The 27391-nt window shown below is 54.2% G+C and overlaps 1 protein-coding gene across 1 annotated transcript in view; it reads left to right on the top strand.

Moving 5' to 3' along the window:
• The window catches only part of COL22A1 (collagen type XXII alpha 1 chain), a 234856-nt gene that overhangs the window by 90289 nt on the left and 117176 nt on the right, over window positions 1–27391 (top strand). Inside the window, exons 15-22 of the mRNA XM_032316558.1 lie at window positions 899–952; window positions 2801–2845; window positions 11201–11254; window positions 13199–13243; window positions 17318–17362; window positions 17636–17665; window positions 17935–17988; window positions 22032–22085. Of these exons, the coding sequence (XP_032172449.1) occupies window positions 899–952; window positions 2801–2845; window positions 11201–11254; window positions 13199–13243; window positions 17318–17362; window positions 17636–17665; window positions 17935–17988; window positions 22032–22085 (381 nt within the window). The remainder of the gene's footprint in view (window positions 1–898; window positions 953–2800; window positions 2846–11200; window positions 11255–13198; window positions 13244–17317; window positions 17363–17635; window positions 17666–17934; window positions 17989–22031; window positions 22086–27391) is intronic.

Here is a 27391-nt window from a genome sequence, read left to right as displayed (position 1 = left end):
ATGCATGCTTCTGTGTATATGTCATCATATAGACGACTTTTCCTGAATTCTTACGGAAAGGGAATCACACCAAACTCTGCTGTTTATCTTTTTCATTTAACGACAGATGAGCTCCATCTTTCCAAACTATTCTCCTAATCGATGTGTTTCTTTCCATGACATGGGTGCATCGTAACCTATGTAACCTTTTCCCTATTACGGCCCTAAATGTTGTCTCTAATTTCACTTTTCTCTAAAATCAGTACAGTAGTAAATGCACGCAGGGTGTGTGCGTGTGCGTGTGCGTGTGTGTGTGTGTGTGTATGTGCGTGCACAAGCACTTACTCTTGCATACTGCTGTTTGTTTCAGTAGAACAGAGCACCAACGTTGGGATACTTTTGACTAAGGAAATGCTCCTTCTAATGTTAATAGATTTTAAGAAACATCTCCTAGTCAGCTGCTTCAAAACTGTAGCAGTCGATGGCGCGGGCAGCAGGGGAGTGTCAGGGCTCTGCAGACCTCTTGGGGTCTTGTTAGGACTTGCCCAGGCCCTGCTGGCCGTCGGGCAGAGTGTGAATGAGGAGAGGCAGGAATCACGCAGCTTGCCCAGAAACTCGGCCCCCATCCTGGCAGGATCGTGGGAAGGCCACGGGGCGCAGGGCAGCTGGAAATGGAAACTGTTGCACTGGCCTCCTCACAGCTCAGAGGCAACACGCTCTGACTGCTCCTTGAAGTTGAGCAGACTGGGGTGGGGGTGAGAATCATGGTGACTCCTACTCTCCGAGGCAGGGGGTGGCATGACCTCTAAGTGGAGGAGGGACAGCGTGGGGCAGGCAGAAGCAGGGATCTCTGGGTATTGCCTCCGCCCCTGCCTCTCCTTCTCTTGCCCACACCTCTCTTGTGAACACTGTTCCGCAGGGATTCCAAGGACCACCTGGACTCCCTGGGCCTCCTGGACACGTTGGAGCTCCTGTAAGTAAAGGCCTTGGGAAGGGGTCCTGTTCCCTTCTGCAAGGATTGGGACCCAGACCCCTGACACATCCCCCGTCCTGTGTCTGTACACGGAGGACCCACTGCCTGGCAATGGCAGTGAAGGGTTGGTGTCTCTTCCTCGACCAGGAATGCTGAAATGTTATGGCACTTGGGAACCTCCTGGAGATCAAGTTTAAATGCACATTCCCAGGACCCATTCCCAGACAGTGATGCAGCAGCTTTGGCTGAAGTCTGGGAATCTGCATTTTTATGCTGCAGCCCAAGTGTTTCTGAGACTTGCCCTAAAGAAGCCACTTTCACCAGCCTGTCCAGGCCACCAGTCCAGAAGGCCATGGTGTGTGTTAATTCCCAGCCCCTAGAACAGTGCCAGACCCAGGAGGAAGGTTCAGTCACCACATGGCCCTTGAAGTAAGTGACGAACATACATGTGCAAGGAGCAAAGTGGCTTCTTGGAGGTCCAACCCTATTTTTGGTTCTCATTAAGAGCTTTGAGATTATCTCCAAACGAAAGGAGGAGTATAAAAGGTCATTTTCAAGCAAGGCAGGCTGCATAACCTTGGGGGGCATTTAACACCTGCGATCTGTGTGTGTCTGGCCAAAATACTTGGATGGAATTAAAACAGCAAGGATGTCCAGCTCCCGCTAGGGGCGGGGTGGTCCCCAGAGCCTCTTCCCTCTGGGATAGTGGCCCGTGGTTCTGGCCCTGTGCCTGTTCTGTGGGGACAAGGATGTAGGTATTATTTCTGGAATCAGTAAGTGGGCTTGGGCAGGCTCCGTCCTCTTCAGCATACTCTGCCCAGAATGTCCGAGAGTCCTTTCTCCAGGACAGGACAGGAGAGAGGGGGAGCTCCTGTAGCAACGCAGGACACATTCAGGCCCCTCCAGCAGCCTGGTGCCTCGAGCTGTTGACCTGGTCCTTGAGCCTGCCTGAGAGCCTTTGAGGGGTCACGCACGGGTGCTGGTGGCCCCGGAATTCCGCTCCGTACCCCGCACGTGGCAAAGGGCAGGTGCGTTCGTGTGCAGCTCCGCTCCTGCACACCAGGCTGGGGCAGGACCCAGCAGGCACCACGTCTGCAAGATCCTTGTGCCATAACCAATGACGGGTGCCGTCATTCACTGACCATTTGTTCACCCGGCCAACAGCCATAAACTTCAAGCGGCACATTCCAGATTGTGGGGACGCGATACCGCAGGGACGAAGGCACCGCCCTCAGGGGGCTCCCGTTCTCCTGGGGGGAGGCAGAGAACGTGTCACACGGGGCTGAGTGCTGGGGGCACAGTAAAGCGTGGTCAAGGGGAGAGTGGCTGTGGGCAGGGTCGGGGGTGGTGGCTGCATTTAGATCCTGTGGTCAGAGAAGCCCGCACCTCGGCGGAAACTTGAACAGCTCGGCTCGCAGAGCGGAGGGAGCTCTGAGGAAGGTGGAGTGGAGGCAGGACAGGTCAGGAGCCCCCTCCCCAGAGCAGGGGGAGGAATGGGGCTTAGAGACACCCAGATATCACGATCTGGACTTCACCATCACGAAGGGATGGCAGGTTCTGGGTGGCCGGGGGCACGGATTCCAAAGCCACATTCCCACCGTTGGCCAGGCAAGCTGAGAGGCCAGGGTGTGGTCAAGCCTAGCCAGGAGGACCCCGGGAATCCCGGCCGGGAGGCCAGCCCCGGGAGCTCACCTCGCACCCCAGGCCTGAGAGGGGAGCACGGGCTACTGGGCGGGTCCCAGTGCCAGGTCGCCGCCGCATTCCCGGGCAGGCTGTCCGCGGGCCCTCGGACTTCCAGAACAGAGAAGCTGACCGAGCCGCGTCCCTGCCCTTCCCCTCTCCTTTCAGGGTCTCCAAGGAGAGCGGGGAGAAAAGGGAGCCCGAGGAGAAAAGGTATTTACATCGGCCTCAACCCTTCACCGCAGCTTTCCGTGGCGGGGCAGGGGGGGGGGGACCGGGACTACGCTGTGCTCGCCTGGGGTGCCCGAGAGTGCACGTAGGATGCCCGTGCGGTTGCAGCCCGTGTGTTCGTGATGGCGCGTGTGCGTATGGCACGTGGTGCGTATGGTGCGTGTGCACGAGGACCGGTGCAGATGGGGCGTGTGCTTCCCACCTAAATGTAAGCACGCGGTGGGAAGGTGTGGGCTCAGCTCCTGTGGGCATCTTAGCCCCTCACAGAGTTTGGGGTTTCCAGGCCAGGGGATGGGAAGGTGGATATTGACAGAGCCCCACTGAGACTCCGAAAGTCCCGATTGCTGCCATGGGCTCCCCTCTTCCTTGGCGTGTTCTATGACTTCTGTGCTCCTCAGTTACCCTCTTAAACCAAACAGAGGGTGCGTGGTGACAGCTGGGGTGGGGACCCAGGTTTGGCCTCGCTCACCAGGCGCTGGGAACGACCCACACTGAGACTCTCAGGCACAGACTGCCCCAGGGACCGGCGTGCTTGAGGAGGACTAGGGGTCACCGTCCCTTCGTAATGTACACCAGCCGACCGCAAGGGGACCCTCAGACCAGACCCCTCCATGTGAGCTCCTGTGGTCGGCGGCTCAGGGTGCAGCTGGGGAGGAGGTGGTTTTCGGAGTCTCCTCCTGTCCTGTCCTCAGCGGTGTATGTTCCTTTCCTCTCACAAGAAGCCTTGAAATTATTACTTTAATTTTATATCATTATATTTGGAAAATAGTAAACACTAGCCTGTACTTCCGCCGTCCCGATGGAACTACGAGAACACGTTGGGCTGTTTTATGAAGGACTTGTTCTAGATCTGATTTCATTTTACGCAGATACCCATGATCTGTTTCGGCTTTGCAGCCCGTCCTGCCTGTTGTCCCCATGCGTGGCATGTCTGCCCGGTGCTGCGGTAGAGTCTTTATGGCTCACGACTCATTTTAAGCATCTGCACACCGTTCTGGTGCATGAACCGACCGTGATTTATGGGTTCTGCCCCCTGTTATCGATCTCTTCGGGTTGTTCCCAGTTTTTCAGGATTAAGAATCATGCTTGGGTGAATATTTTTAAACTGACCGCTATATTTATTTATTTAGTTTTCAAATTTAGGCTTATTTCCTTAGGCGGCTTTCCTGGCAGTGAGGGTACCAGGGCAAGAATGGGAACCCGTGCATGGCTCTGGGAACGCTCTGCCACGTTGCTTTCCAAGAGATTCTTCAGAATCAAGGGAGGCAGGGGCTAGCGTGGTTTCCCACCTCAGGCTCCAAAGCATGAATTCTTTTGGCAGATTGAATTTTGATTGTTGTAATTCAAAACGTGAAATCGCTTACCCCGTGGTCCTTGGGGTTTGCATCTCTTGGTTCTTTTGAGGAAGAACATGTTCCCGCACGTTGGTTTACCAGATCTCCTTTCTGCGGCTTTCTGTCTCTTTCTTTACATTGTGGGAACCTGAAGGTGGTATTTGGAATAACTCGGGATTCAGGCCCCGGGTGACACGGCTTGATGGGAAGTAGGGGTACTAGCTCCAGAGAAGGGCTGAGCCGAAGAACAACAAGAGGGGAGGGAGCTCAGGCGCCCGGAGTGCACGGTGAGCTCAGCGTTGATTCTGGACAAGAGCCCGGGTGGGTGGAGTTCTGTCTTGGCTCTCACCTGTGGGCACAGAGACACAGACCTGTGCTCTGACCTGGGGTTCCAAACAGGCCTCCCCCTAGCGTCTCCCTCGAGCTCCTCCTGGGGCAGGTCCTGCACTCACGCCATGTTTATCTCTGGGTCCCCACTCCCTGAGGGGGGGGGCACCTGCCACCAAGCACCCGGCCAGTCTTGCTCTGCAGGCACGTTGGTGTGGCACTGGTCATCGTTGCGGAGTGATGCAGGAACCAGAATTGATCTCAGGGTACACAAGGCTTCACGAGCAGATGGATGAACTCGGTCATCTTTGGAGAACGTGCGGGGCGGATTTGGAAGGTGCATTTTAGCACTCAGGCTCAGGCGATGCCGCAGGAAGGGATGGGGAACGGGATGTTTCATGTACGTCATGTCAGCCAGGAAATGCCACAGACGGAGGCGCCGGGGCCCACAGCAGGAGCATAACCCCGTCCGAAAGATGCTTTTCCGAGATTCCTGGCTGCAGCAGCTCCAGCCGCGCTCCCGGGGACCCAGGGTTTCAGTGAAGGCTGCGGCACAGAACTGAGGGCTCTTTGCATGTCTCACGAGAACCGGCTCTGCCACTTACGGGCTGGGAGAACCGCGGACTGACGGAGAGCCTTTGCTCCTCCGCAGAGTGGAAATACGCATGTCTTCCCCAAAGCTCGTGGGAAGTTTGGGCAAGATAACAGAAGCAGAATGTCCATCACGTAACCAAGATTTGCACATGTGCTTCCTTTCCCCACCTGCATTTCGGGGGAACGTCAGTCTGTACATACCCAGGGCTTTGTTCTTGCCAAACCTCGGCTTGGACCCAACTGCTTTCTCCCCAGGCAGCACCAGCTCGCTTTTCCAGCCAGCTGTTGGGAGTCCTGTGTTAAGACTTTTGTCCAGCCAAGAAATGGTGCATTCCTACCAAAATCCTAAGTGATCCAATCTGGAAATGACTACAGAGAAGCCTGGGGAGCTCTCCTTATTTTCAGATGGGAAAACCGAGCCCAGGGGCTTTTTCCTGATGCCACGTGGCCAGTTATACAGACAGCAGGTGCTGGAAACACGTCATTCGCAGCGTGGGCTGTCCCCTCCCTGGCATACCAGGCCTGAAGGGTTACGGGAAATCTGGGGCAGGGGAAGTTCCCTTGAACTCTCTGCAGAATGGCCACAGCCCCACCCCTGCAGGTGTCACTTTACAAGGAAACTCAGGAAGTGGAGGGTGGCCTCCAGGTGAGGCCCAGGAGAGGGCTTTCAGCCCGTTTCCTCGCTGGCCTGTCTCTCCAGGCTGCCCCAGGTGGCTCATCACGGTGGAAGAAGCCCTCCATGGTGGCTCTGGAGTCAGCCTGCCTGTGCCTGACTCCAGCCCTCGGCTCTGCAAACGGTGTTACCTTTGGAGAGTTACTTAACGTCAAGGCTGAGAGTAACTGTATTATTACATAAGGCTGCCAGGAGCCTGCACTGCGTTGGTATTTATAAAATGGGTAGAAAGTGCCGGGGGACATTTGCTGCATGCGGAGGGCGAGGAGCAAGAGAGGGTCAGAGACGGAGAGAGAGGGAGTGTGCGGGACCGTGAGCCTGGGCGGGGACAGTGGGGGAGTGCGAGCCTGGGCGCTGCTAGCTCACACCGGGTGTGATTCCGACTTCCACGCTCACTTTCCGGGCAGCCCTGTGCAGAGCTCGCCCCTTCCCTGCACCCTTCCCTTCCCGACGCCCAGACTACATGCATCCTCCCTTAGGCTCCTTTCCAGTTCTTATATCCGATGGGTACTTAAAACAGTTTATTTTCTCGCAGGCCTCTCTGATTTCTTCCCTCAGCAAGAAGGAAGTTTCCATCTCCCTTTGAGACAGGCCCATTGGTCACCTGGCCTTGCCCAGCTTGGAGCCAGGCCACAGAGAGCCAGTGCGCTTGCATCACAGAGCCTGCCTCCCGACGGCGGCATGGTGGGGCTCTGTGTGCCTACTGGGGACAGCCCTCACGGGAAGCTCTTGCAGAAGGCATCTGTGCAGGCACAGAAGGTGTGGGGCCCTGCAGGCCTGCAGGCATCCTGGCGATTGAGGGGCAGGAGAGCTGAGTAGTTTGTGCAGGACCATGAGCTCGGGACAGTGGGCAGAGGGACAGTCAGAAAGACAGGTGCCCACTCACACACCGTGGAGCCACAAGGGGGTTGCAGTGGGTCCCCTGCTCTCTGGAAAGCTGAGCTCCCAGGACATATTTGGGGAGATGTGATGCTCATACTCCCAGGCCCTGGGGTTCCTGTCCCGGCTAGAGGACAGGGGAGCCCAGATGCAGCGACCCCAGGAAGCTGGTAAGGACACCGATTTGGATTCAGAGGAAACAGGTTTGCACCCTGGCTCTGTGTCTCCTAGCTCTGGGTGCTCACAGGAGCTCACATCCTGTCTGGTAGCACCTGACTCAGACAGGGGGTCTCCACACGTCCCAGTCCGTTGTGAAGGCAAGACAGAGCCTGGACCCTGAGAGGACCTCCTGAAATACTAACAAGGCAGAGTGGGACTTTCCGAGTGTCTGAAGCCATGACCCGCCCTGAGGGACACTGGCCCCCGTCTCCACGGTAGGAAAGCCATCAGGGAGACATTCCCCCCAACCCGCTGCCTCCTGGGACAGGAAGATTTACCCACCAGGTCTCACTGTGACAGGTGTTTGGTGAACCCCTCACGGGGTGCCAGGGGCACTGAGACAAGTTTCCTCTTTCACATGGTGAAGGCTTACATGGCAAGGGCTCACCAGACCCACGCCACACGGCCCTCCCACACTAACCTGCACACCACCACCACCCACACCGAGATTGGTCCAGGCAACACGGCAGCCTCTGTGCCACCGCCCTGAGGGCTCTCTGCTTTCATGGGGCGCGCGCTCCCCCTGGTGTCGGAGGCCCAGAACTGCAGCAGGAAGACGCTGGGCTGGGGTGCCCAGAGCTTCCCAGGAGGGAGTGATTCCATGAATGTGAACCGTCCTCTCTTGAGTCTGGGGTCCAGGATGACCCACTTAAGCTCACAGAATGGGCAGGACTGCCAAAGGAGACAGAGCTTGCCTCTACCCCCGGACCTGCAGGGGCTCAGGACAAGGGCGGGTTCGCCTTCCCTTCCCGCGCACACACGCCTGCCTGTCAATTCAGGACGCGAGGTTTTAGGGCTCTTGGAATTCCAGCATCTTTCTTCTGTTTCCGCTTTTCACTATTTCAACCCAGGGAGGAAACTGAGCCTCAGAGCAGGGAAGACTCTGTAGGCAACAGCCCGTGTTGGCGGAAAACGGAATCAGGACTCTGGTCCCTGAACTCTGGCTTGTCCCTCCTCGCTGCCGCCCCCTGCTCACATCACACCCCTTCCTGGCCCGTGGACTTCCTCCCTGCCGGCCCCTTACTGCTGGCTTATTGTTCTCTCCTTCCCCTCTCCTCCCGCGTAGACCCTCTGTTTTGCTGCACCAGCTTAGAACCTGATACCTTCCCTGGGCCACACCTTGTTGTAAGCATTTGGCACATATTAGCTCATCCAATGCCCACAGCAGCTGTAAGAGGGAGCTGCCATCTTTGCGGACTGGAAACTGAGTGACAGAGATGTTGAGTGACGGGTGCAAGGTCACACAGCGTAGGAGTGGGAGAGCCAGTCTTTGAGTCCGAGTTTGGGGGTTGGCTGTTGGCTGTGGCGGCCCGTACCTCTGCACCGCCTCCCACCCCGCCGCCCCACAGGGCCCCAGCTGCCGCTGTCTGCCGGGAGCCACGCAGGTGGTCAGATGTCCGCACCCTGTCCTCTGTCGTGCTCATGTGGTCAGTGCGGGGCAGCGAGATCAACAGACAACAGCACAACAAGACTCAGTGCTAGGCTTTTTGGGGGGACCTACTCCTTCCTGCTCTGCCTTGGACCCCCTTCTTCCCTTATGCTTCGACCCACCTCATGCCCCACGTGGACATCCGTAGACACTTCAGCGAGAGACCTCGCTCTGTGGACGTCTGTCTCCTGCGTGTCTGCCTCTGTCTCTGCTCTCCTCAGCTTCTCTCTCCCTCACCCACCCTGTGCTGGGGATTCTCTGCCTCCCACAGCACCCCTCCATGCCGGGGAGCGCACACATCTGTCGGCACTCCAGCTGTGTCCCAGCTGGCCCCGCGCTCCGCCTGCTGGCCGGGACCCAGGTGGCTAATGCTGGCTGTGCACCTGCAGCTGTCCCTTGGGAGTCCTCTTCCAGGCCTCACAGGTCTTGATCAGCAGTTGCAAGGGTGTAAGAAATGGGTCTTGGGCAACAGGTAGAGCCTCTCCTTTGAGGCAGACCTTGTGAAATTGTACATAGTCAACATGATATTCTCTCTCTCTCTCCCTCTCTCTCTCTGTTTTGCTGAATCCTGGGGAAATGCCCCTTTCAGGAGTGACGTGTAGTGGGCTGACCTCTCTAAGGAAAGTTCAGGGATGTCAAGTGTTCTTGTCTTCACTCAAAACGCTGCCCTATCGCAAAGGTTCTCTGTGACCCTGGTCTAGATAGATCCCTAAGGTCGGTTTCCTGAGGCCTATAAAGGGAAGGCATCAGATTCCACGGGTTCCTAGATCTTGCCAGCTCGATGAAAGAGACCCACAGGCCCTGTGGGTAATAGAAATAGAAGAAGCAGGGTCCAGACAACTGGGTTCTAGTGCCTGGGCATGCACGTCCCACTGGGGTTGAGTGGCTTTCCCTCTGGGCCTCCATTTCCCCATCTGCTGTTAGCTCCACCCTGCCCGGCTCGTGGTGTGTGAGGAGGAAGAGAATGTTGCTAACGGATGTGGAATTGGTTGGCAGAGAGAAAAAATGCAGAGAAATATACTCTCTATTCACCCAAAACTCATGTAATGAAAAGACGGTTTTGGAGAATTATTAAGAAACAGAAATGTGGCCATCATTGTTCTAGAATTTTTGAAATAATTTCTGAAAGGCAGAAGGTATGTATTCACGAGTGTGCGTAGATGCAGGAAGGAAAGGACACACTGCGGAGCCGGGAGATGCTAGAAGAGGCCCAGGTTCCTATCCCCGGCTGTGGGCGGCAGGGGCCTGGGTCGGCTCTCCGTGGTTAACGGGGCTTGCTTGGAGCAGCTGAACTGGGGGCTGACCTCTGCTTGAACTGGCCAGTGGGAAGCATTGGTCTTTGTCCCCAGAGTGAGACAGAGAGAACAAGGAGCCAGCACCTCCCGGAAGGAAGGGAAGCCTCCAGACCAAGAGAAAAACGATGCTCCCACCCATCAGGAGTCCACCTGGCCCTGTGGTCCCTGGCCGTGGTCTCTCGTGGGAGAGACAGCCACAAGCAGGCACTCGAGACCAGCACAGGACCATGAGCAGAAGACCAAGAGTCTTCAATCATTCAAGGAAAAACAACATCCTAAAAGACACACCGACCTTTAAAAAAAAAAAAAAAAAGGCAAAGTAAGACCAACCTAAAAGATAAAGTTAGGGAGAAACAGAGTCAAACTGACTTTCATGGGCAGTCATCTGGTCACTTGGTGAAGGTCAGCTCGGGCCACACCGTGTCTCTGGGCTGGGCACCGGGGCACCCGCAGGGGAACAGTGAACACACCTCACGTCCTCATGTGAGCCAGAAGGTTGGCGACACAGATCAGAGGCAAATTGAGTGAACAAGAGTGAGGGGTACAAGCTGAGACATCCTGGAGAAGGATGAGCCTCGGATGTGGATTAAAAAGCCAAAGAGAGGACGTTGGCGTGAGCCCGAACCCAGCAGAGGGAACAGTGGGACCCGACGTGGAAACGAGAGAAGAGGCTGTGCTGGGGGCCTCAGAGAAGGAAGCCAGGGCTGATGGAGTGGCACACAATACGCCATTCATAGTAGCATGGGCCCACCTGCGGGAGTCACCTTTCTCCACCAGCCAAGTTCTTAGGGCCCAGTGGGAAGCAGACAGCTGGGGACACCAGACAAGGACACTGGCCAGGAGAGGACCACACTGACCTCTAGGGACGTTGGCACTGGGCTGGGTGAAAGATGGCCCCTGCTCCCCGCCCATCGTAAGCAGGTGTTGCAGAGAGGGTATCGCATTCCTTAGCGCCAGGTGTTTTCCTGAAAGAGATTATCCTCATCCGCATGATGATGGTCACACAAATAGGCTCAGAAGTGAAGTGACTTGTCCAGGATCACAGAGCCAAGAGAGACAAGCCCAGCTCTGAGCACAGGCAGATGGGTGGGCAGGCATCGGCGCGATGTGTGGTTGATCGCTTACCGTCCGCCGGCAATGACCATCTAACTCCAAGCCCTGGGAATGCAGCGGATATTCACGCATATCCAGTGGACGAACGGACGATGAGGAAATGTGCTCGTGGTTTTATGAACAGCATTACAACCCCCCGAGTCCATTACCTTGTTTGACCCCATGAGGTGAAGAGACGGCGTGGTTCAGAGAGGCTACGTGGCCTGGCCTCGGTCACTGATTTGGGAAAGGCAAAGTAGATTTAGGAATCTAGTTTCTCTGACCTTTGAGGTATGCGCGTTGATCCACGGTACATAAATTCTGGGTGGTGTGTGTGTGTATGTGTGTATATGTGTGTGTGTGTGGCTCTCTGGTATCCAGTATGCCCGATGGTAAAGGTTAGCACAGTCAGACACTACGGACCTTTGCATATCCTGGCACTGACCGCAAAGATGCCCCTTCGTCCTCATGTCTTCACTGCCTTTCTCTTTCCAGGGGGAGCGAGGCCTGGATGGGTTCCCTGGGAAGCGTGGGGAGACAGGAGAACAGGTGAGGGGGCATTGGGTCTGGTGGGCTCGGCTTTCCTGCAGGACAGGAGCCTGACACAGGGGCCTGATGGCCTTGATCTCTGGCTCAGCTGGAGGCTCCGGGAGGCCTGGGGACTAGACCCCCACCTACACCAGGGTATGGGAATTGCAGAGAACACACCCCTTCCGTCCATTCCGTGGATGACGTGCACGTGTTCCTAGGATGTGTTCACACTGCAGGCTCTTCTGTAAGAGTAAAAGATTCCAAGCAACCTAGAAGCTCATCAGTAAGGAGCTGGTCGGCACGTCAGGGTGTGAGCTACAGGGAAATAATGTGAAACCTTGGAAATCGATGAGACTCCAAGGCACGTAGGGATGTTCTGTGAGCTCTGGGGTTGAGTGGAAAGCACAGGCAAGCACAGAGTGGTGTGGGAACTGGCCTCTGGGACTTAGAGGGACGCATGCTCTCTGTGGGAGGACCCCCAGGGAGCTGATAACCTGCTTTCTTCATTCGTTTCCTCGGGCCGATGGAGCCGGAGGGGGATTTTTATCCCCATGTTGAACCATGGGAATGTGTGGTCCATAAAACCAACTACATCTAAATATTTAAATGGCTAAAATGAAATAAAACCTAAAATTCTACATCTGCATGAAGACAGCTGGGAAAATACTTGTGTCATTATGACTTAATAAACTAATATAGTAGCCAATTCACACATTCATATTACGAGCTTTTAGGTGAAGTATATTAATTAATTATATTTGATATATAAATTCATTTCAGTGTATTAATCTCAATGTATTATATTAATACAAATTACATGCATGGATAATCCCATCTCTCCAGAACGCTGGCGCTTAACACACTGGACTGATACCTCCTTATATCTTCGCGCCGTCCCTTAACCTGACGGCCCAGACATACAGCTGTCTTCTTACGTATTCACCAGAGATGGGACTCAGATGACCTCTTCGTGTTCTGTGGCCTGAAAGCGAGCATGTATCCATATTTATTGTGTGCTGCCCTGCACTGGGTCTGAGTCCTGACCCTGCACATCCCCATGCAGTGACGGCCCAGAACACAGGGGACCGGCAGCACGGCACAGAGCCGGCCCGCAGGAACACGCTGAGGCTGTGGATGTAGCAGGGCAGGGCGTGCAGAAGCAGAGGAGCACTGAGCCCCATGGAGGGTCCCCCCCTCTGCGGGGACATTGGGTCTGTTCCGATCATGGTGGTTTACAGGAAGAGAGGAAGGGAGGGAGCTCGTGCCTGCGTCCCTGAGCACACCTTTGCCTTTAGGGTGAATTCCTGAGACAATCTTTTGCAAGGGGGTGAACACTATCTTCCTCCTCTTAGGCGGAGACTCACAGGAGGGCCCTCAGCGTGGGGTGGCTCAGGGTGCCTCCTGACTTCCCCTCCGATGGGAGCTTTCCCCGCCTGGCTTTCCACGGGGAGCCCTGTGGAAGGTTTCCCAGTGGGAACCTTGAGGAGGAGGTGGGCTCCTCCTCCAGCATCTCCTACACCAGCCCTCCAGTTCCTTGGTTTTTCCTGAAGCACGAACTGATCCTGGCCCAGAGTCCAGGCAGCCCTGTCCCTTCTCCCTTGGCCCTGAGAACCTCCCTGGTCCTCAGCACCTTCTGAAGGGTCCATGTGACACCCGATGGGTTGTGGGTGCCTGCTTCCTGCCTCTGGCCAGGACTCTCTCCCGACGCATCCCCTGTACCCTTCGGGAAGCGTCCTTGTCCCTCAGAATGGGTGCCCCGTACCACAGTACGGGCTGAGTCCAGAGCAGAACGTGGGCTGTGGCATTTGGGAGTCACTGAGAGAGAGTTCTAGCAAGAAACACTGTCTGGAGTGTGGTCTGGTCTTCTGGGGCAAAGACAGGTTACAGTTTTGGGGCTGCATGACCCCAACCTTTTCCTTCTCTACTCACGGCCACTCACAGTCCTCCCTTTCCTTCCTCCAGGGGACACCTGGCCCTCCTGGCGTGGCAGGACCCCAGGGACAGAAGGTGAGCCAGGTGTGGGACAAGAAGGGCTCTGGGCTCCGGGCAGGCGGGTGCCTGGGGCCCCCGGGGAAGCGAGGGGTCCAGGCTGGAGATCGGGGAGCGAAGTACAGAGTGAGGTGATGAGCAGAAACTCGGCTCCCGAGAAATGTCTAGTTATTTTATTTAAATTTTGTTTTTCTACTCTGAGGAATAAAAATCCATTTAAAAACAAAACAAAACAAAAAATCCCTGTTACATAATCCCCAGACATATTAAAATATTTTGCTACTTAAATTGCCTCTTGGACTAGGGGAGGCTGCAAGTACCAGACACACGCAGTCTCCTCCTCCTGCTCCTCCGTTTCTCCTTCTCTGTTCTCTGCAGCATTTTTAAAAATGTGTTTTTTTTTTTTAAACCAGAATCATAATTCTGAAAATGTACTAGATCTTTCATAAGCAGAATAAAGATTGCATCTCATCATACTGGCCATCTCCTTTAGAACATTCTCTCAAGAAGGCTTAACTCAATAAATTTGCTGCTTAGAATTTCTGTATCTCAGTGGAAAAAAACCCATGTGAAGAGTCTTGGCAAATTCTGAAGTGCTCTGAAAATGTGTGTGGAGATAATAGCCTTCCAGAGCGTTCCGGGGAGCAGGGAGAACTGAGAGGGTGCGGTGGGTCCTGGGTTCTAGGAGGAGGGCCAGAGCACCAGTTCCAGATTCTTCGACAGGCCCCTAGGAAGGACATCGGGCATTAGGTTTGGGAACAGCCGGGAGAGGGGCGGAGGAATCCCGGGAGACTAAGGCAAGTGCAGCCCGGGGAGCATCACCTGGGCTCGGGGTCACTCTGCAGAGCTCAGGCGGAGGTCACTGCTGACGCCCGCCAGCCCCAGCGCGGCCGGAGAACAGGAGAGGAGAGGAGGTTGGCCCTGTTCTCTGTGGACGCGGGCGGAGTACGAGGTGTAAAGGAACACACGGGCCCACAGGCCGGAGAAAGTCGCCGTGGGGTGCCGTGGGGTGCCGTGGGGGAGCGGCGGCGGGCATAGATGTCTTCCAGACTTGCTCACTCGGGCTTGGGTTCCGAGCGGGACTATTCTGTCTCCCAAGTATTTTTAGAGTTGAGATTTATATTGTTGTATTATCTTGGCATCAGGATTTTAATATATTCTCACAGTTCCTTGACAGGGGATGCTGAATTCTAAAATAAGTCGTTTATTTCAAGTCACTAAGAGGGAACGATCCTTGAAGTTTGGATGTCGGTGACTTCTGCTGTGGTGTGCATGTGTGTGTGTTTGAGAGAGAGAGAGAGAGAGAGAGAGAGTTCCAACCTTCCACCTCACTTGTAGATGTTTTTGGCCCCCGCAGTTTGGGCAACAGCCGAATTAGTGCTGATTATGATGAACGCAGCAGAAGTGCTAAGACCAGGTCATGGGGTCATGGTGGTATTTGGGTCATTCATGTGAAGGATCTGGAAACCATGGATGCACAGGCGATGGGACGCCTGTCAAGGTATTCTAAACGAACATCAGGGAGACAATTCTCGGCTACTTTACAATCTGAGAGGGTCGTCGGGACCACAGAGCTGGTCTCACTTCACAGATGAGAGAACAGGGGCCCAGAAAAGTAGGGTGCCTTGTTTGAGCCCCCAGAGGGGCCTTGCAGCAAGGCCTGCAGATCTGCCTGCCTGCCCAGCGGCTCACCGCAGATTCCCATGCTGGGGGGAGACACTGTTCGTGCCCGGCTAAGACCCCCAGCTGGTGTCGTTTTGTGTTGACTCGTGGCAGTCTTCCCGAACCTTAGAAGTGTAAAGCAATAATCACGAGGTCTCACGCTATGTCCAAAGCCAGGATCCAGGAACACAGTGTACACGTGGGTGGGCCATCCTGGTCAAGGGTCTTGAGTGACCTGAGGTTTGCACGGGGGGGTCCCCATGGAAGCCACCATATGTTCGTAATCTCATCTCAGAGGCCACGCAGCGTCCCTCCTGCTATGTGCTGTTGGTCCCATAGCCTAGGACTGATACCTGGTGGGAGGTCCCCACAAGGAGGCGGGGGCTACAGGGGGCCGTCTGGGAAGCTGCCTACCACAACGACTAAAAGGACCACTGCAAAAATGCGTCACTTATGTCATGCAAAGAAATGACTCGAGGACAGACGGTCGGTTCTACTACTTACTAGCTTTTTGACCTTGAACAAGTCATTACAGATCCCTGGGCTTTAGTCTCCTTGTCTCTAAGATAGGAAAGAGGCTCGGAGGGGAGGAGCTTGAACCGAAGTCCTTCGCACAAGGCCAGGTGGGTGGAAAGCCTCCGACGTCTGTTCGCCGCCCGCACATGGTTCCCGCGGATGGACGACGGGATGGTAGCCGTCTTTAAGAGTGATTTCTCGTGTCAGGACGTTGGCTCTCCTGTTCCGTAAAAGGACCCGAGTCAATGAGAAAGCCTGTGTTGATGAATTTCGTAACTGTCATTGAACATTCGTGTCGGTGCTATAACGATGATGTTGATGAGTTCAATAAATGCAGCAAACGTAAGTGTGGTCGTGAGGCATAGCAGGAATAAAAGAAAGGGGACGCGGTCATGAGCCCCAGCGGAGTCCTGACGCACCCAGCGACGACTAAGTATCTCCCTGACCTACCTGTTTATCTGATGTAAACTAAGATGGCCACACAGAAATTACAGTAGAGCTCAGAACAGCTTCTAACCATCGTATTAGCAAAATATTAAGGTTCGCGGGTGCATAGGAAAAACGTCTTCGTGCTTGGGGGATTGACTGAGAGATGTCCATGGAGGAATGGGGAGGAGATGAGCCAGCTGGGGTCTGAGGCCCGGACAGTGGCATGGGTGTACGTCCCAGAAGCACCCGGAGAGGATGCACAATGGTAAAACTTGCCCTTGTGAGCGTGTGTGTTCGTGTGCCTGTGGGGGGATGGGGAATGGTGCCTTGGAGAGAAAAAAACTAGACTGGACAGATGGTCTGAGGCAGGACGTGTTACTGCATGTGCGAGACAATGAGGAAGGTTGACACTCGGTGACTCTGTCCCTTCGCCTCCATTTTGATGCGCAGCCAAAACGGCTCTAAGATAAAGTCTATTAAAAGAACATTTAGCTGTGATCTTAGGAAGATGCCTGATGCTAAGTCAACAGAGATGTTTTTCCGAGTCTTGGGCAGCCAGTGGGGACCGTGAGGTAGTTCAGTGTCAGGGAAATCCTGGTCTGTCTATAGACCAGGACCTCGGATGTAACACAGGACAACATCCGTGCCTGGAACCGCTCATTCTCACACCTCTGCGTTGGGATTTAAGAGAGGCTTTTGTCTTTCTCCAGTGACTCTGTCATTCTTTGCCAGCTTATTCAGCGCTTGTCTTCTCATGCTTGTCCATGCTCCCTGAGCTGGCCTCGAGAGAAAATGAAAAGTGGTGTCCCCAAGCTGTGTGTAGGGACATCGGCTGCATGTCGTGCCCTGGTTTAGGTATGGTTTAGGTATGCAAGAGTGAGAGCAATGAAGTTTCCTATTGTGCCGTCAACAGAGATGCCCCATTAGAACCGAGATGAACCTCACACCACGGAAATCTGATGCACCCACAGCCGTCATGGGCTGAGTGACCGGGACACAAAACAAGTGTTTTGTATGTCATGACTTAGTTACGATGGATGGGAGTGATCCCATCATCTTTGTGACTTACTTGATAGACACTGAATGCTGGCTGCATGCTGGGCCAGGGACTTGGCACACAGGATGCCCCGTCAGGGGGAATGATCCCCTGTGGCCAGCTCTGATGCGGTGCCTGGGCAGCAGGTGTTCACAGAATAGAGGACCAGGAGCTGCTCTCAAGCAGGAAACGGCTGTGACAGCCCCCACCAGATCTAGCCCTGACCCAGCACAAAACAGAAAACAATGCCCCTGTGACCCTGACACAGAATCTGAGAAAATCTGTCACCAGGTGGAGGTAGAGCCAACCTGGCAGCCAGGGGGGCAGAGCACGGAGGAGGAGGTGGTCCCAAGGGCTTGCGTGGATAAGCGGGGGCCGCGGACGGGCGGGCACCAGCAGAGGAAGGGGGCAGGAAGCACGCCGATGACATGTTTGTCATTTCTGCTCAGGGTGACGTGGGGCCGGCAGGACCTCCCGGCCTACCTGGCTCCCTGGTGAGTGTGCGGGCATTCCTGGGGGAGGGGCTTCAGGCCCCTGGGCTGATGGGATTGCGTTTTTGCAAGAGTCTTTGCCTCTGAAAATGAGGGGGTACTCTTCTGACCCCATGAGCTGGATACAGGCTTTCAACGCTAAAGGTGGGGTGAAATCAGAGGAAAGTGAGGAATTGCTGCATTACAGCGTTCTGTGTGGACACCCCCGGTGGAGGAGACGGGAATGACGATGGGGAAACCACCGCCACCTTCGCTGACCCACGGTTTGTCTCGCAGGTGCAGAGAGAGGGCCTGAAGGGCGAGCAGGTAAAGGGGAATGCGGGTCCTCCCCACCTGGGGCTTGGGGTGGGAGCGGGGATAGAAAGGCCGCAGCCAGGGGGTCACAGCTGCTTGTAGAGCTCAGACAGAGCCTTCCAGACATGGGTCGATTTGATTTTCCATCAGGAATGCAGATCTCCCTCCCATATCTCTGGGTCCCTTTTGGGAACTCAGAAGGTAGACTCTGAGTCAGCAAAGGGTCGTGAGTCATGGGGAAGGGGAGCCGTGGCTAATGCATGTTTGGCTTCTGTTTCCAGGGAGCTCCGGGACCACGGGGTCACCAGGGCCCACCTGGGCCACCAGGAGCTCCGGTAAGTCATGCTACCAATCCAGGATCTACTTGGAGCACCTCTGGGTCTGGAAAACAGTGGTTTTTCCCACTGATCTCTGTGGAATTGCAGAAGCTGGTCCTGTCCCCCTGGATTGTAGGTGCTGGTATCAGCATTGTGCATGAGAGCAAGCTGAATGAAGCCTGACAAATGATATTTCCATTAGGCAGTCCCCAAGTGTGGAGCTGGACCTGAAACTCAGCAAGCCCACCTTTGCAGCTCCCGGTCCTAAACAGGCCATGAGTGGGGTTTCTGGTGGGCAGTCTGGTGTTTTAGGTTTCTTTTTGTTTTCTTTTCTTTTGTTTTAAGTAGACTCCAGTCCCAATGTGGGGCTTGAACGCATAATCCCTAGATCAAGAGTTGCACACTCTACCAACTAAGCCAGCCTGGCACCCCTTAGTTTCCTTTTAGGTATAACGGAATAAGAGGATTGGACGTCGCAGCGCTGGATGAATCTTTTCCAACGCAGATTTGCTTCTCTCACGTCTCTGATTCAAACTGACTTTGCTGTGGCTGGGAACGCATCAGCCTTTGCATTCTCCACTGCTAATGAATTTAGTGATGTAGAAATAACCATTGGGGAAGAGGACATTCAAAGGGACTCTGACCATTCTGTGATGGAGTTCAGATTAATGAGCATACAGTCAATTCCATAGGACAGTGATTTCATCAGGCTCTTCCCGGCAACATGCTCCCCCTCTCAAGTGACTACATTTTATCGAAGGAAATAAGACCACTCTTATTTTGAAATGTCCATAAATCAAATTTATAGGAAGCCAGTGGGGTTTATGCCTCATTAAGAGAAGAGTATATGGTTTTGGGGGGGTAAAACCCGAAGAAATCTCACAAATGTTTAAGCCCAGTATAATTAGAGCAATTCATACCAAAAAGTTCATGTCTGAAGAGCTGCCTTCTGTTTCTGTAACCTTGGATGTCTTGCTTAATCTCCCAAGCTTTGGTTTCCAGCGCTCCTCACCATTATGGTAACTGCTGGGAGGTTTACAGTAGGAAAGGCAGGTCATACCGCGTGCACCTGTGCTTGGATCTCAGTGCCTACGTGCATTTCAGATCTGTAAGTGCCAAGTGCTGCCAGTCTGTACTACGGTGTGTATACACAAGATCTGTTTATTTACTTTGGAGTGATAGAGCATGCATGTGTGCCGAGGGAAAGGGGCAGAAGAAGAGAGAGAATCTCAGGCAAGCTCTTCACTGAGCACAGAACCCAATGTGGGGCTTGAGCTCATGAACCAGAGATCATAACCAGAGCCAAAACCCAGAATCAGATGCTCAGCCAACTGAGCCATCCAGGTGCCCCATACTCTAGTATGTTTGTATGTGCAAACATACACACGTTAGATCTGCGAGGGTGAAGGCGTTCTTTCTGTTTTGCTGATGAAGACCTTGGTGCAGAAATACTGAGTGAACTGTGCAGTCCCACATCTTTTAAGAAGCGAACTTGACCTTTGAACCAGATGGGTCTGACTGGCTTGACAGTGACATTGTGAGTGCACAATGCAGTGGTATCCCCCCAAAATATGTACAGGAGGATTGTCTCCTCCATGGCCCCCATGAAGGAATAAGAAGCTGGCAGAGCCCAGCCCTGCTTGACCCTGAGGCAACCTTCTGAACCTCTCAATCTGGATCCTCCCCGTTATGCGGCTTTTCTTATGATGAATGTGGCGGGGGGGGGGAGTGGGGACAGAGGGAAGAAACCTTAAACATTTGTGAGCAAATATTAATGCTGGAGGTGGAGAGATGAAAGTACACGGCTGATCCCCTGGTTGAATGAAGGAGACAGGAAGGAAGAACCCTGAGTGAGCACCGCAGGCTCTAGATGATTAATGACATTCCTTGCGTGTCTCGTTCCTGTGGTCCATCATCGCATGGGACAAGGACCTACGGTCCGGAACCTTCGGCAGGTGCAAGCACATGCAAATCAGCCCCGCAGCCCAGGATGGAGCTGTCCGATGTCCTGACACCGTCCTCTATGCTAGCTGCTCTCCCTTAAAACAGGGCACAGGGCTCCGAGCAGTACCTGGGAGGGTGGTGGAATTCGCTAGCAGGGAGCTCAGAAACACAAGAGCCCACCCTAAGACTGGTGAGAAGGGCGACCTGTGAGGAGAGACAGGACTGGACGATTCTGAAGGCCAGGACCAATGTCTCCGCCCTGTCAAAATGGGCAGTTTATCTCAGGGTGTGGACAGTGCAAGCGTATGGAACGGTGCCCCACCACAGCAAGAGGGGCCTGGGAGGGGGCGGACCGCAGCGTGAGCTCACAAGGAGCAGCACGGACACGGATGGACGGCACCTTCGATTCAGCCGCCACATCCCGGTCTCATGACCCTGTTCCCCCACCGAGTGGCTCTGCGTCTCTGCTGACACGACTCTTCCTCTCCGACCCTCCTGTGCTTCGTTCCTACCCAGAGATTGTCATCACCGTCGTCATCACCATCACGTGTGTGACTGCACTGTGCGGGCCACACAAGCTAGTGTGTGAAGCGGGGCTCGGGGAGGCCCTATTAAGCCCCGTACCTGGATCGGTTGCGGCATCTGTCTGTTTTGAATCCCTCGCAGCTCCTGGCCTGGGGCCTTCCGCAGAGCTGTTGCTCCCTAAATATTCATTGGATTGAATCAAACGGAGAAGTTGGCTTCAGTGACTTCTGGGGAGAGTGGAAAATTTTGGAGTTTGTGTTCAGCAGTCCCAGAGAGAGGAAAATGTTTCCCCTTGTCTAAATGGAAAACTGCATGCAGCGTTCTGCATCCAAATGCTGGAGCAGTCCAGGAGGCTCGTGGCTTTCATCCGTCCCCCGAGATGAGACAGCTCTGGCCGTTTCATCAGCGTCTGGTGGAGTGTAATAAAGCAGGCAGGCTGCACAGATCAAATTGAGGTGTCTGCTGATGCTCAAGGAACTTTCCCTCACTCGTGCAAGGTTTTCCCTCCCCACGTGCCCTGAGCTCAACGGGGTAATCCTTGTGAGGAAAGGAGATTTAGGTCTGTAGTTCCTGTAGGTTTTCCATTCCTGTGTGTGTTTCCACGGTGTTCTTAAGAGAAAAGAATTTGGATCTAAATACAGTCCAGTTACTTCGTAGTCATGCAGTGCTAGACAGAAGCAGCTCCTTGCATGATAATATTTACCAAAGAAATGGAAGTGCCGCGGGGAAAGCTTCTGGCCAGAATTCACCCAGGAAGTTGATGACTGCATCACAGCTGAGGGCCACATTCACCCATTCCCATTGCCTGCCTGCCTTTTTGAGTTGCCATCACGTGGTGCAAATCAGGGTCTGGTCAGGCAGTCCAGGGGGGTTGCTCTATCCGGGCTCTTGTTTCCTTCCCCCATGGGGTCCCCATGGCCACTTGGTAGGTAGGCTTATCATCCTCATCTCAAAGATGAGACACCTGGGGTTCACAGACACCAAGGAACTTGGGGGAGGTCGTGCAGCAGATACGTGTGTGGGGGGGGAGGAGTGAGGGGTCTTGGGGCGTATGACTTGAATTACCAGGTCAGTAGGACCCCTAACTGTGCCAGTGTTCCTTGCTTAATTGAAATTGATCTTAGACAATTCCGTTATTTGTCTGGATGACCCTGTATTGCATAGCACTGTTGACCAAGTCACGTAACACAAGCTAGTTCTTGCTGAGCCAGCAACATACAGGGACAATGGCGCTGAGCTTACAGCTGAAGATACTTGGGTTCCAGAAACTTCTCCCATGCATGCTTTATGCGACGCACTAATGCAAGGCTTTTGCCCCCCAACATGTTCATCTTTGAAGTGTAAAAGATGTTGCCTACCTCTTGGTTGCTAAACATAATTAGGCCATATAGATGCATGTGTTTAAAAAAAAAAAAAGTTAGATTTGCCAGGGTAGGACCTTTTCTCCCTTGATTTCCCACCGTCCCCACTGAAACAGGATGGTGTTTTCTTATCAAATGAGCGTGAGAAGGCAGAGTACAACTTGTGGTGTTGAACTCTTTGTTGACCATTGGTTCCTTTTTGTTTTCTTTTTGTTTCTGCTCCTTCTAAAGGGTCTGATGGGTCCCGAAGGCAAGGACGGACCTCCTGGTTTGCAAGGTCTCCGGGTGAGTAACGTGTCTTTCCCTTCAAATGACCAGCTCTCCCCCACTGGGGCCCCCAATTCAGTAGCTCAGACAGAGGACGTGGTGCCAGCCTCATGGGCTTGAGATGAATATTGGAAGCCGACTGAAGGGTTAGATTTAGTTCAGCAAACATGGTGGGGCGTCCACTCTGAGTTCAGCCTGGAACTGGGTTCTGGGAACACGGAGATGAGGCCGTTGGATGCCATGAGTCATGTATCTGGAACCCCGTAGCCTTATGGGCTCAGAGCTCTGGCAGAAGGAAGCCCAGTGTTGCAAGGGCAGAGAGAAGGGGCAGCTCACCCAGCCTGCAAGGCAGCCAGGGCTTCTTGACAGAGGTGGTATTTGAGCTCAGTCTCCAGGGAGGAATTAAAAATAAGGAGGAGGGAAAGGATAGAGAGCTGCCATAAGGCTCTTAGCTACTATGAAACATCCGTATCATTATTGAATATCATAATATCTCATGGTATTCCATTTAATTTAACTTAATCTAATTTAATTTAATTAAGCACCTGTCTTTTTTTTTTTTTTTTAACCAAGATTGTACATACCTCATGGGTTTTATTCACTGTAAGCACAGCTCCTGACACAGTGTCCTGTGGTTTAAGACAGGGGGATGGAGGTGTACACTAGGATTAGGTGCCCTCTTCAGGGGCCCCGTGGTTACTGAGCCTGACCCCCAACTCCGTGACTCCCCAGTTCCTAGCAGGGTGCCCGGCACAAAGTAGAGGCTCAGGTCAATGTTTGTTAACCTCTAGTGCTTGAGCTTGTGGTGTCTCTTACTGATTCACATAGAGACTGTCTGAGGGGCACAGCGGCCCGAGATGGGGTGGGCAGCCCCTGCATGCAGTGTGGTCTTTGCCCCCCGAGGTGTTCGGTCGGAGGCCAGATGACCGCCGACAGATGGGTGGAAATGGGGGTCTTGCATCTGGCAAAGGCTCTCCAGCCCCATCTGTGGCCTCTCTAGCCCGGAGAGTCTCCAGCTCAGCGAAGTGGACAGAATTATAGAAGTGTCCTGGCTTGGCTGGGTGTCAGGGGGCTGCACCCACACTCTGATCACATTTTACATTCTCAATTCTGAAACTGAGCGACCTGCTTATGACCCAACAGACTCCCACGTGGCCTAAGCCCCCCAGTGAACTTCCTCCCTTGGTTTTCAAACACTTAGGCACTCCACAACGGGCTTAAACCCTGAAGAGTCTAAGAGGAACTTACGTGGTCGGCTAGTTGAGGTGTGGAAAGGGGTCATGGTGGAGAGGTTAGGTGGGAAGGTGGGAAGTCACTTACCCCACTGGAAAGGGCATGCGTGTGCCACGTCCCATCCAGCATCACCAGCCCTGGCCTCCGTCGCCTGGTCGAAGCTAGGTTGCCTTCTCTGTATAATGCAAGGATCTTGGGCTTTGCAGCAGCGCTCTGGGGTTGGAAACTTGGCCCTACTTCTGAGCAACTGTGTGACCCTTCACGCCACCTAGCTTCTCTAAGCACGTTTACTCTGTTGCAATGGGAAGGCTTCACCACTGGCCTGGTTTTGGGGAGAAAATGTGCTCAGGGTGGGTCTGTATCCGTGGTGGGCGGCAAGATGTGGCAGCTGCCGTGACTGCCAGCCTCCCAAGGTGCTCACGCACGGTCTTCTGAGAGAAAACAGCAATCCATGTACATTATGTAATTGATGCTTAGGTGAGCCTGAATTCGTCTTGTGGTGAGCTGCTGCAAACATTACTTTCCCTAACATAGAATTAGATGCTGAGCGGAACTCTTCATACAGAGATGACTGCAATTTTTTTTTTTTTAAACTACATTTCTCCCTGACTGAGTCTTATTAAACAAGGGAGAGGACACCTCTTGTTTGGAGCCTGCTTGTCGAGGCCCATGCATCCTTGGCCGTCCCTTCTGGGCACCCCAGAGTGTGTTCCTGTGTTCCGCAGGATGGCTGTTGTCATCTCCAGAAACACCTTCAGAGTAATACCAGCCACCCGTGTTCCGACCTCCACGCTGGCCAGGGGTCCTAGGAGTTGGATGCGTGCACTAGGAATGGAGATTTGAGGGCCATACCAAGGGGATGCACAGAAGGAACCGGCGGGAGAGGCGGGGTACATGCTGTGGTGCTGAGCTCCACGTGGCAGACCTCAGCAGTCCAAGGGAAGTGTTTGTCCTGGCCCTTTGCAGAGAGGAAGGGCCGCCTCTGATAACACGGCCACCGGCCACCTCTCAGTGAGGGATACCCAGGTCTGTGTCTCTCTACGGCCTGACTTCTTCCATCCTCCCTTGTGTCCATCCACAGAGCTCCTGTCACGCTCTTACGAGGCACGGACACTCAGCTAAATGCTTTGGGAATGTCTGAAGAGATGAGGGTCTCAACCGCCAGGAGCTCACCACCGGAGGGACTAGAGAAACAGGGAGGGCTAACCCTGATGCCTTGGGGGGGACACTGCGGTGCTGAAGCAGGGAGGGGAGGGTGCTGGGACGGAGTGGGCACTGGGGACAGGGAAGGGGGTGTCTGAGCCGGCCTTGCAGGAGCCAGTGAATTGAGCAGGGATCGATGGGTGCACAGGAAGGGGTCAGGCAGACTCAGGAAGTGCCCCCTGGAGAGGACACCCCCCCTCTGGACACTTGCTCCTGGTTTCAGCTTTTATCTTCACTCCCCATTCTCCCACTCGGGGAATGTACCCATACAAGGGACGGGGCCATGGATGCAGCTTCTCTGATTCAAGCTCTGCCTGCATCCGTCCTGTTGGGGATCCCACACCGCAGCCTCTTCCTTTTCCTTCCACCAGCCCCGTCCCACCCCTGCCTCCCCCCTTCTCCCTTGTCCTCCCCTCCACGCGTTCATCTGCTCAGCAGGTGTTTCCAGGGCGCCTGCTGGGTGCTGGCTGTGGGTGAGGGGGACCCCTCAGGGAGGGGATCCCTGTTTGTTGCCGTTTACCTCCAGGTGGGCAGGGAAAGAGACACGTCACCTCAGCACCTGCCTACTGCAGGAAGGGCTCCGGAGAAGGTCAGTTTGGGCAGGCTCTCGGGAGGTGAGGACCTGGCCAGGCCAGTAGCCGAGGGGGCGTGTGCCAGCTGGAGGACAGAGCTAAGACCCAGATTGAGGCCACACAGGCAGGGCTTTGAGCAGAACCCTGCAGCTGGAGGCAGCCAGGGCCCGGCAGGGGGAGGTCAGTTAGAGGAACTGGGTGCCGGGTCTTGTTGCTTGTTGGGGGCCATTGTGAGGATTTGAGCTTCTATTGTGGGGAGAATGTGGGGCTACTGTATGGTTTCAGAACTGCTACAATGAAAAAAAATGACAAAAGTCGAAAGAATAATACAACCGATGATGCTCTTATGGCCCACAGCCCTCCCTACGCTTACCACGTCATTGGCCAACTTGCTTAATTTATGTCCGAGCCCACCTCCAGCCAGCCCAGGTCCCTTTGAAGCGACCCCAAATGTCATCACACCGTTCTCTCTTGAAGATAAGGAGATGCAAAAGCAATAAAACCATAATACCATCACCCCAACCAAAACTGATGAAGTTTCCTCATGTAGGCATTTTGGGGTCAGAATTTCCCTGGGTTTCTGGCTGCAGTCTGGTCACTGCAGGACTTGGGGTAAAAGACACGGAGTGGGAGGCTCGCAGGAACATACCCCCGTCCGCCCGCTGTTCTGAGGACGGACCGTAGGAGAGGAGGACCAGTGAGGAGATGGCCGCAGAGAGCAGAAAGGGAGGGTGGTGGCCCAGACCCAGGGCAGGGGCTGCACGAGCCCCCCGTCCCGCTGGAGTGCCGGCGAGGGGGACACGCAGGGCCTGGTACAGGAGACTGAGCCGACGGCCATGGGCAGGGTGACCTACGGCCATGGGCAGGGTGACCTATTAAGAGAGAGTGATGCAGAGCACAGAGGAGGGCTCCTCCCTTGTCCCGCTCCTCTAGCGAATGGAGGCTGGTGACTGCGTGGGGGGGGGTGGTTCTGGGGCCCCCTGGCTCCCCAGTCTAACTCCGTGAGTTTCTGACTTGGGCTGTGTTGCCTCCCGTGGTGGTTTCCAGGCTAGTGGCTGCCCCTGTGGGCACACACGCTGCAGAGACCAGTCCTGATACTGGTGTGGGCTCGGCATCCTCTTCCTGTTCTGTCAGCCTCTGGCTGAGTCAGGATAAGCCGAGGCAGAATGACTTACTCAGAAAATTAGCTCTCTCTCCTGCCCGCACGGCGACCTGTCATTTCCTCCCCATCGGCCTCAGCTGAAACATCACTCCCTCGTGTCACGGCACACACTCAGGCTAGAAGAGGGAAGACACGAGACAGTGACAAGCCACAGGACCCAGGAACTGTGACACTGAGATGAATAGATGGGCTGGGGAGGGCGAGCCGACCCTTTATTTTCGAGATTAGCGACAGGCAGACAGTGTAATCCCTGGCAAGGTAAACACATTCATTTTGGACAAAGCTGGTATTTTTCCACAATGCCATGGGGAAGTGGGAAGATCAGCGCTGGGCGCCACCCCCCCCCGCCACCATCCCATCCCTGAGGGTTGTGGCACACGAGGCACCCCAGCGTGGGGTGCTCTGCTGTCATCTCCTGGCTGGGTTTCTTGCTTTCCATGGGGGTGCGGGTGCTACCCTGTTTCTCTTTCCGAGGCTCTCCTTTCCTCCTGCATGTCTGAGCGAGGCGTTCGGGAGAGGTTGTTGGGGAGGACGGCTACTTAGCGGGAGCGGGCAGTGCTACAGTTGCATCGGAACCCAGAATGTACTAGAAGTAGACCCCACCTGGCTCCAGGCCACTGACGCATTTGGACACTGAAATGCATTCACAGGGTTGGTTTAAAAAACCAAAATCTCCTATGCCCTAATTGTTCACCCCAAAACAGAGAGCTTGCCATGCTCACCCAAGGCCCATTTTAATTTTTGCAGAGAACTTATATATATATATATATTTTATTTTTACATTTGTTTATTTTTGTTTTCATTAGCATGTAAGTCTGTGGCAACCTTCTTTATTTTTGTGTCTGTAGCACCTAGAAGAGCGTGCCACACTTACAGAACGTATATATTTTTGTGCACACATGGAAAGCACATGAACCACACCTCCAGGCATAGTGGCCAAGCATATGTATGTAATGCCGCAGAGAGCGTCTGGTACGGTCAGGGAGCACGGGTGAGTGGATCGTGCTTGCTTGCTGCTCTCTGGGCAGCTAACTCAGTGGGTGCCAGCGGGCCAGTGGGACCCAGAACGGGGCATTTGGTCACCCGGGCCTGACCTTCTGCAGAGCATGCTCTGGTATAAAGAAGAGAAACTGGTCCCATCTGTACTTTTCCTT

Source organism: Mustela erminea, chromosome 16 (assembly GCF_009829155.1).
Source record: "Mustela erminea isolate mMusErm1 chromosome 16, mMusErm1.Pri, whole genome shotgun sequence".
NCBI lineage: Eukaryota > Metazoa > Chordata > Mammalia > Carnivora > Mustelidae > Mustela > Mustela erminea.
This window is presented reverse-complemented; position numbering and strand designations above follow the sequence as displayed.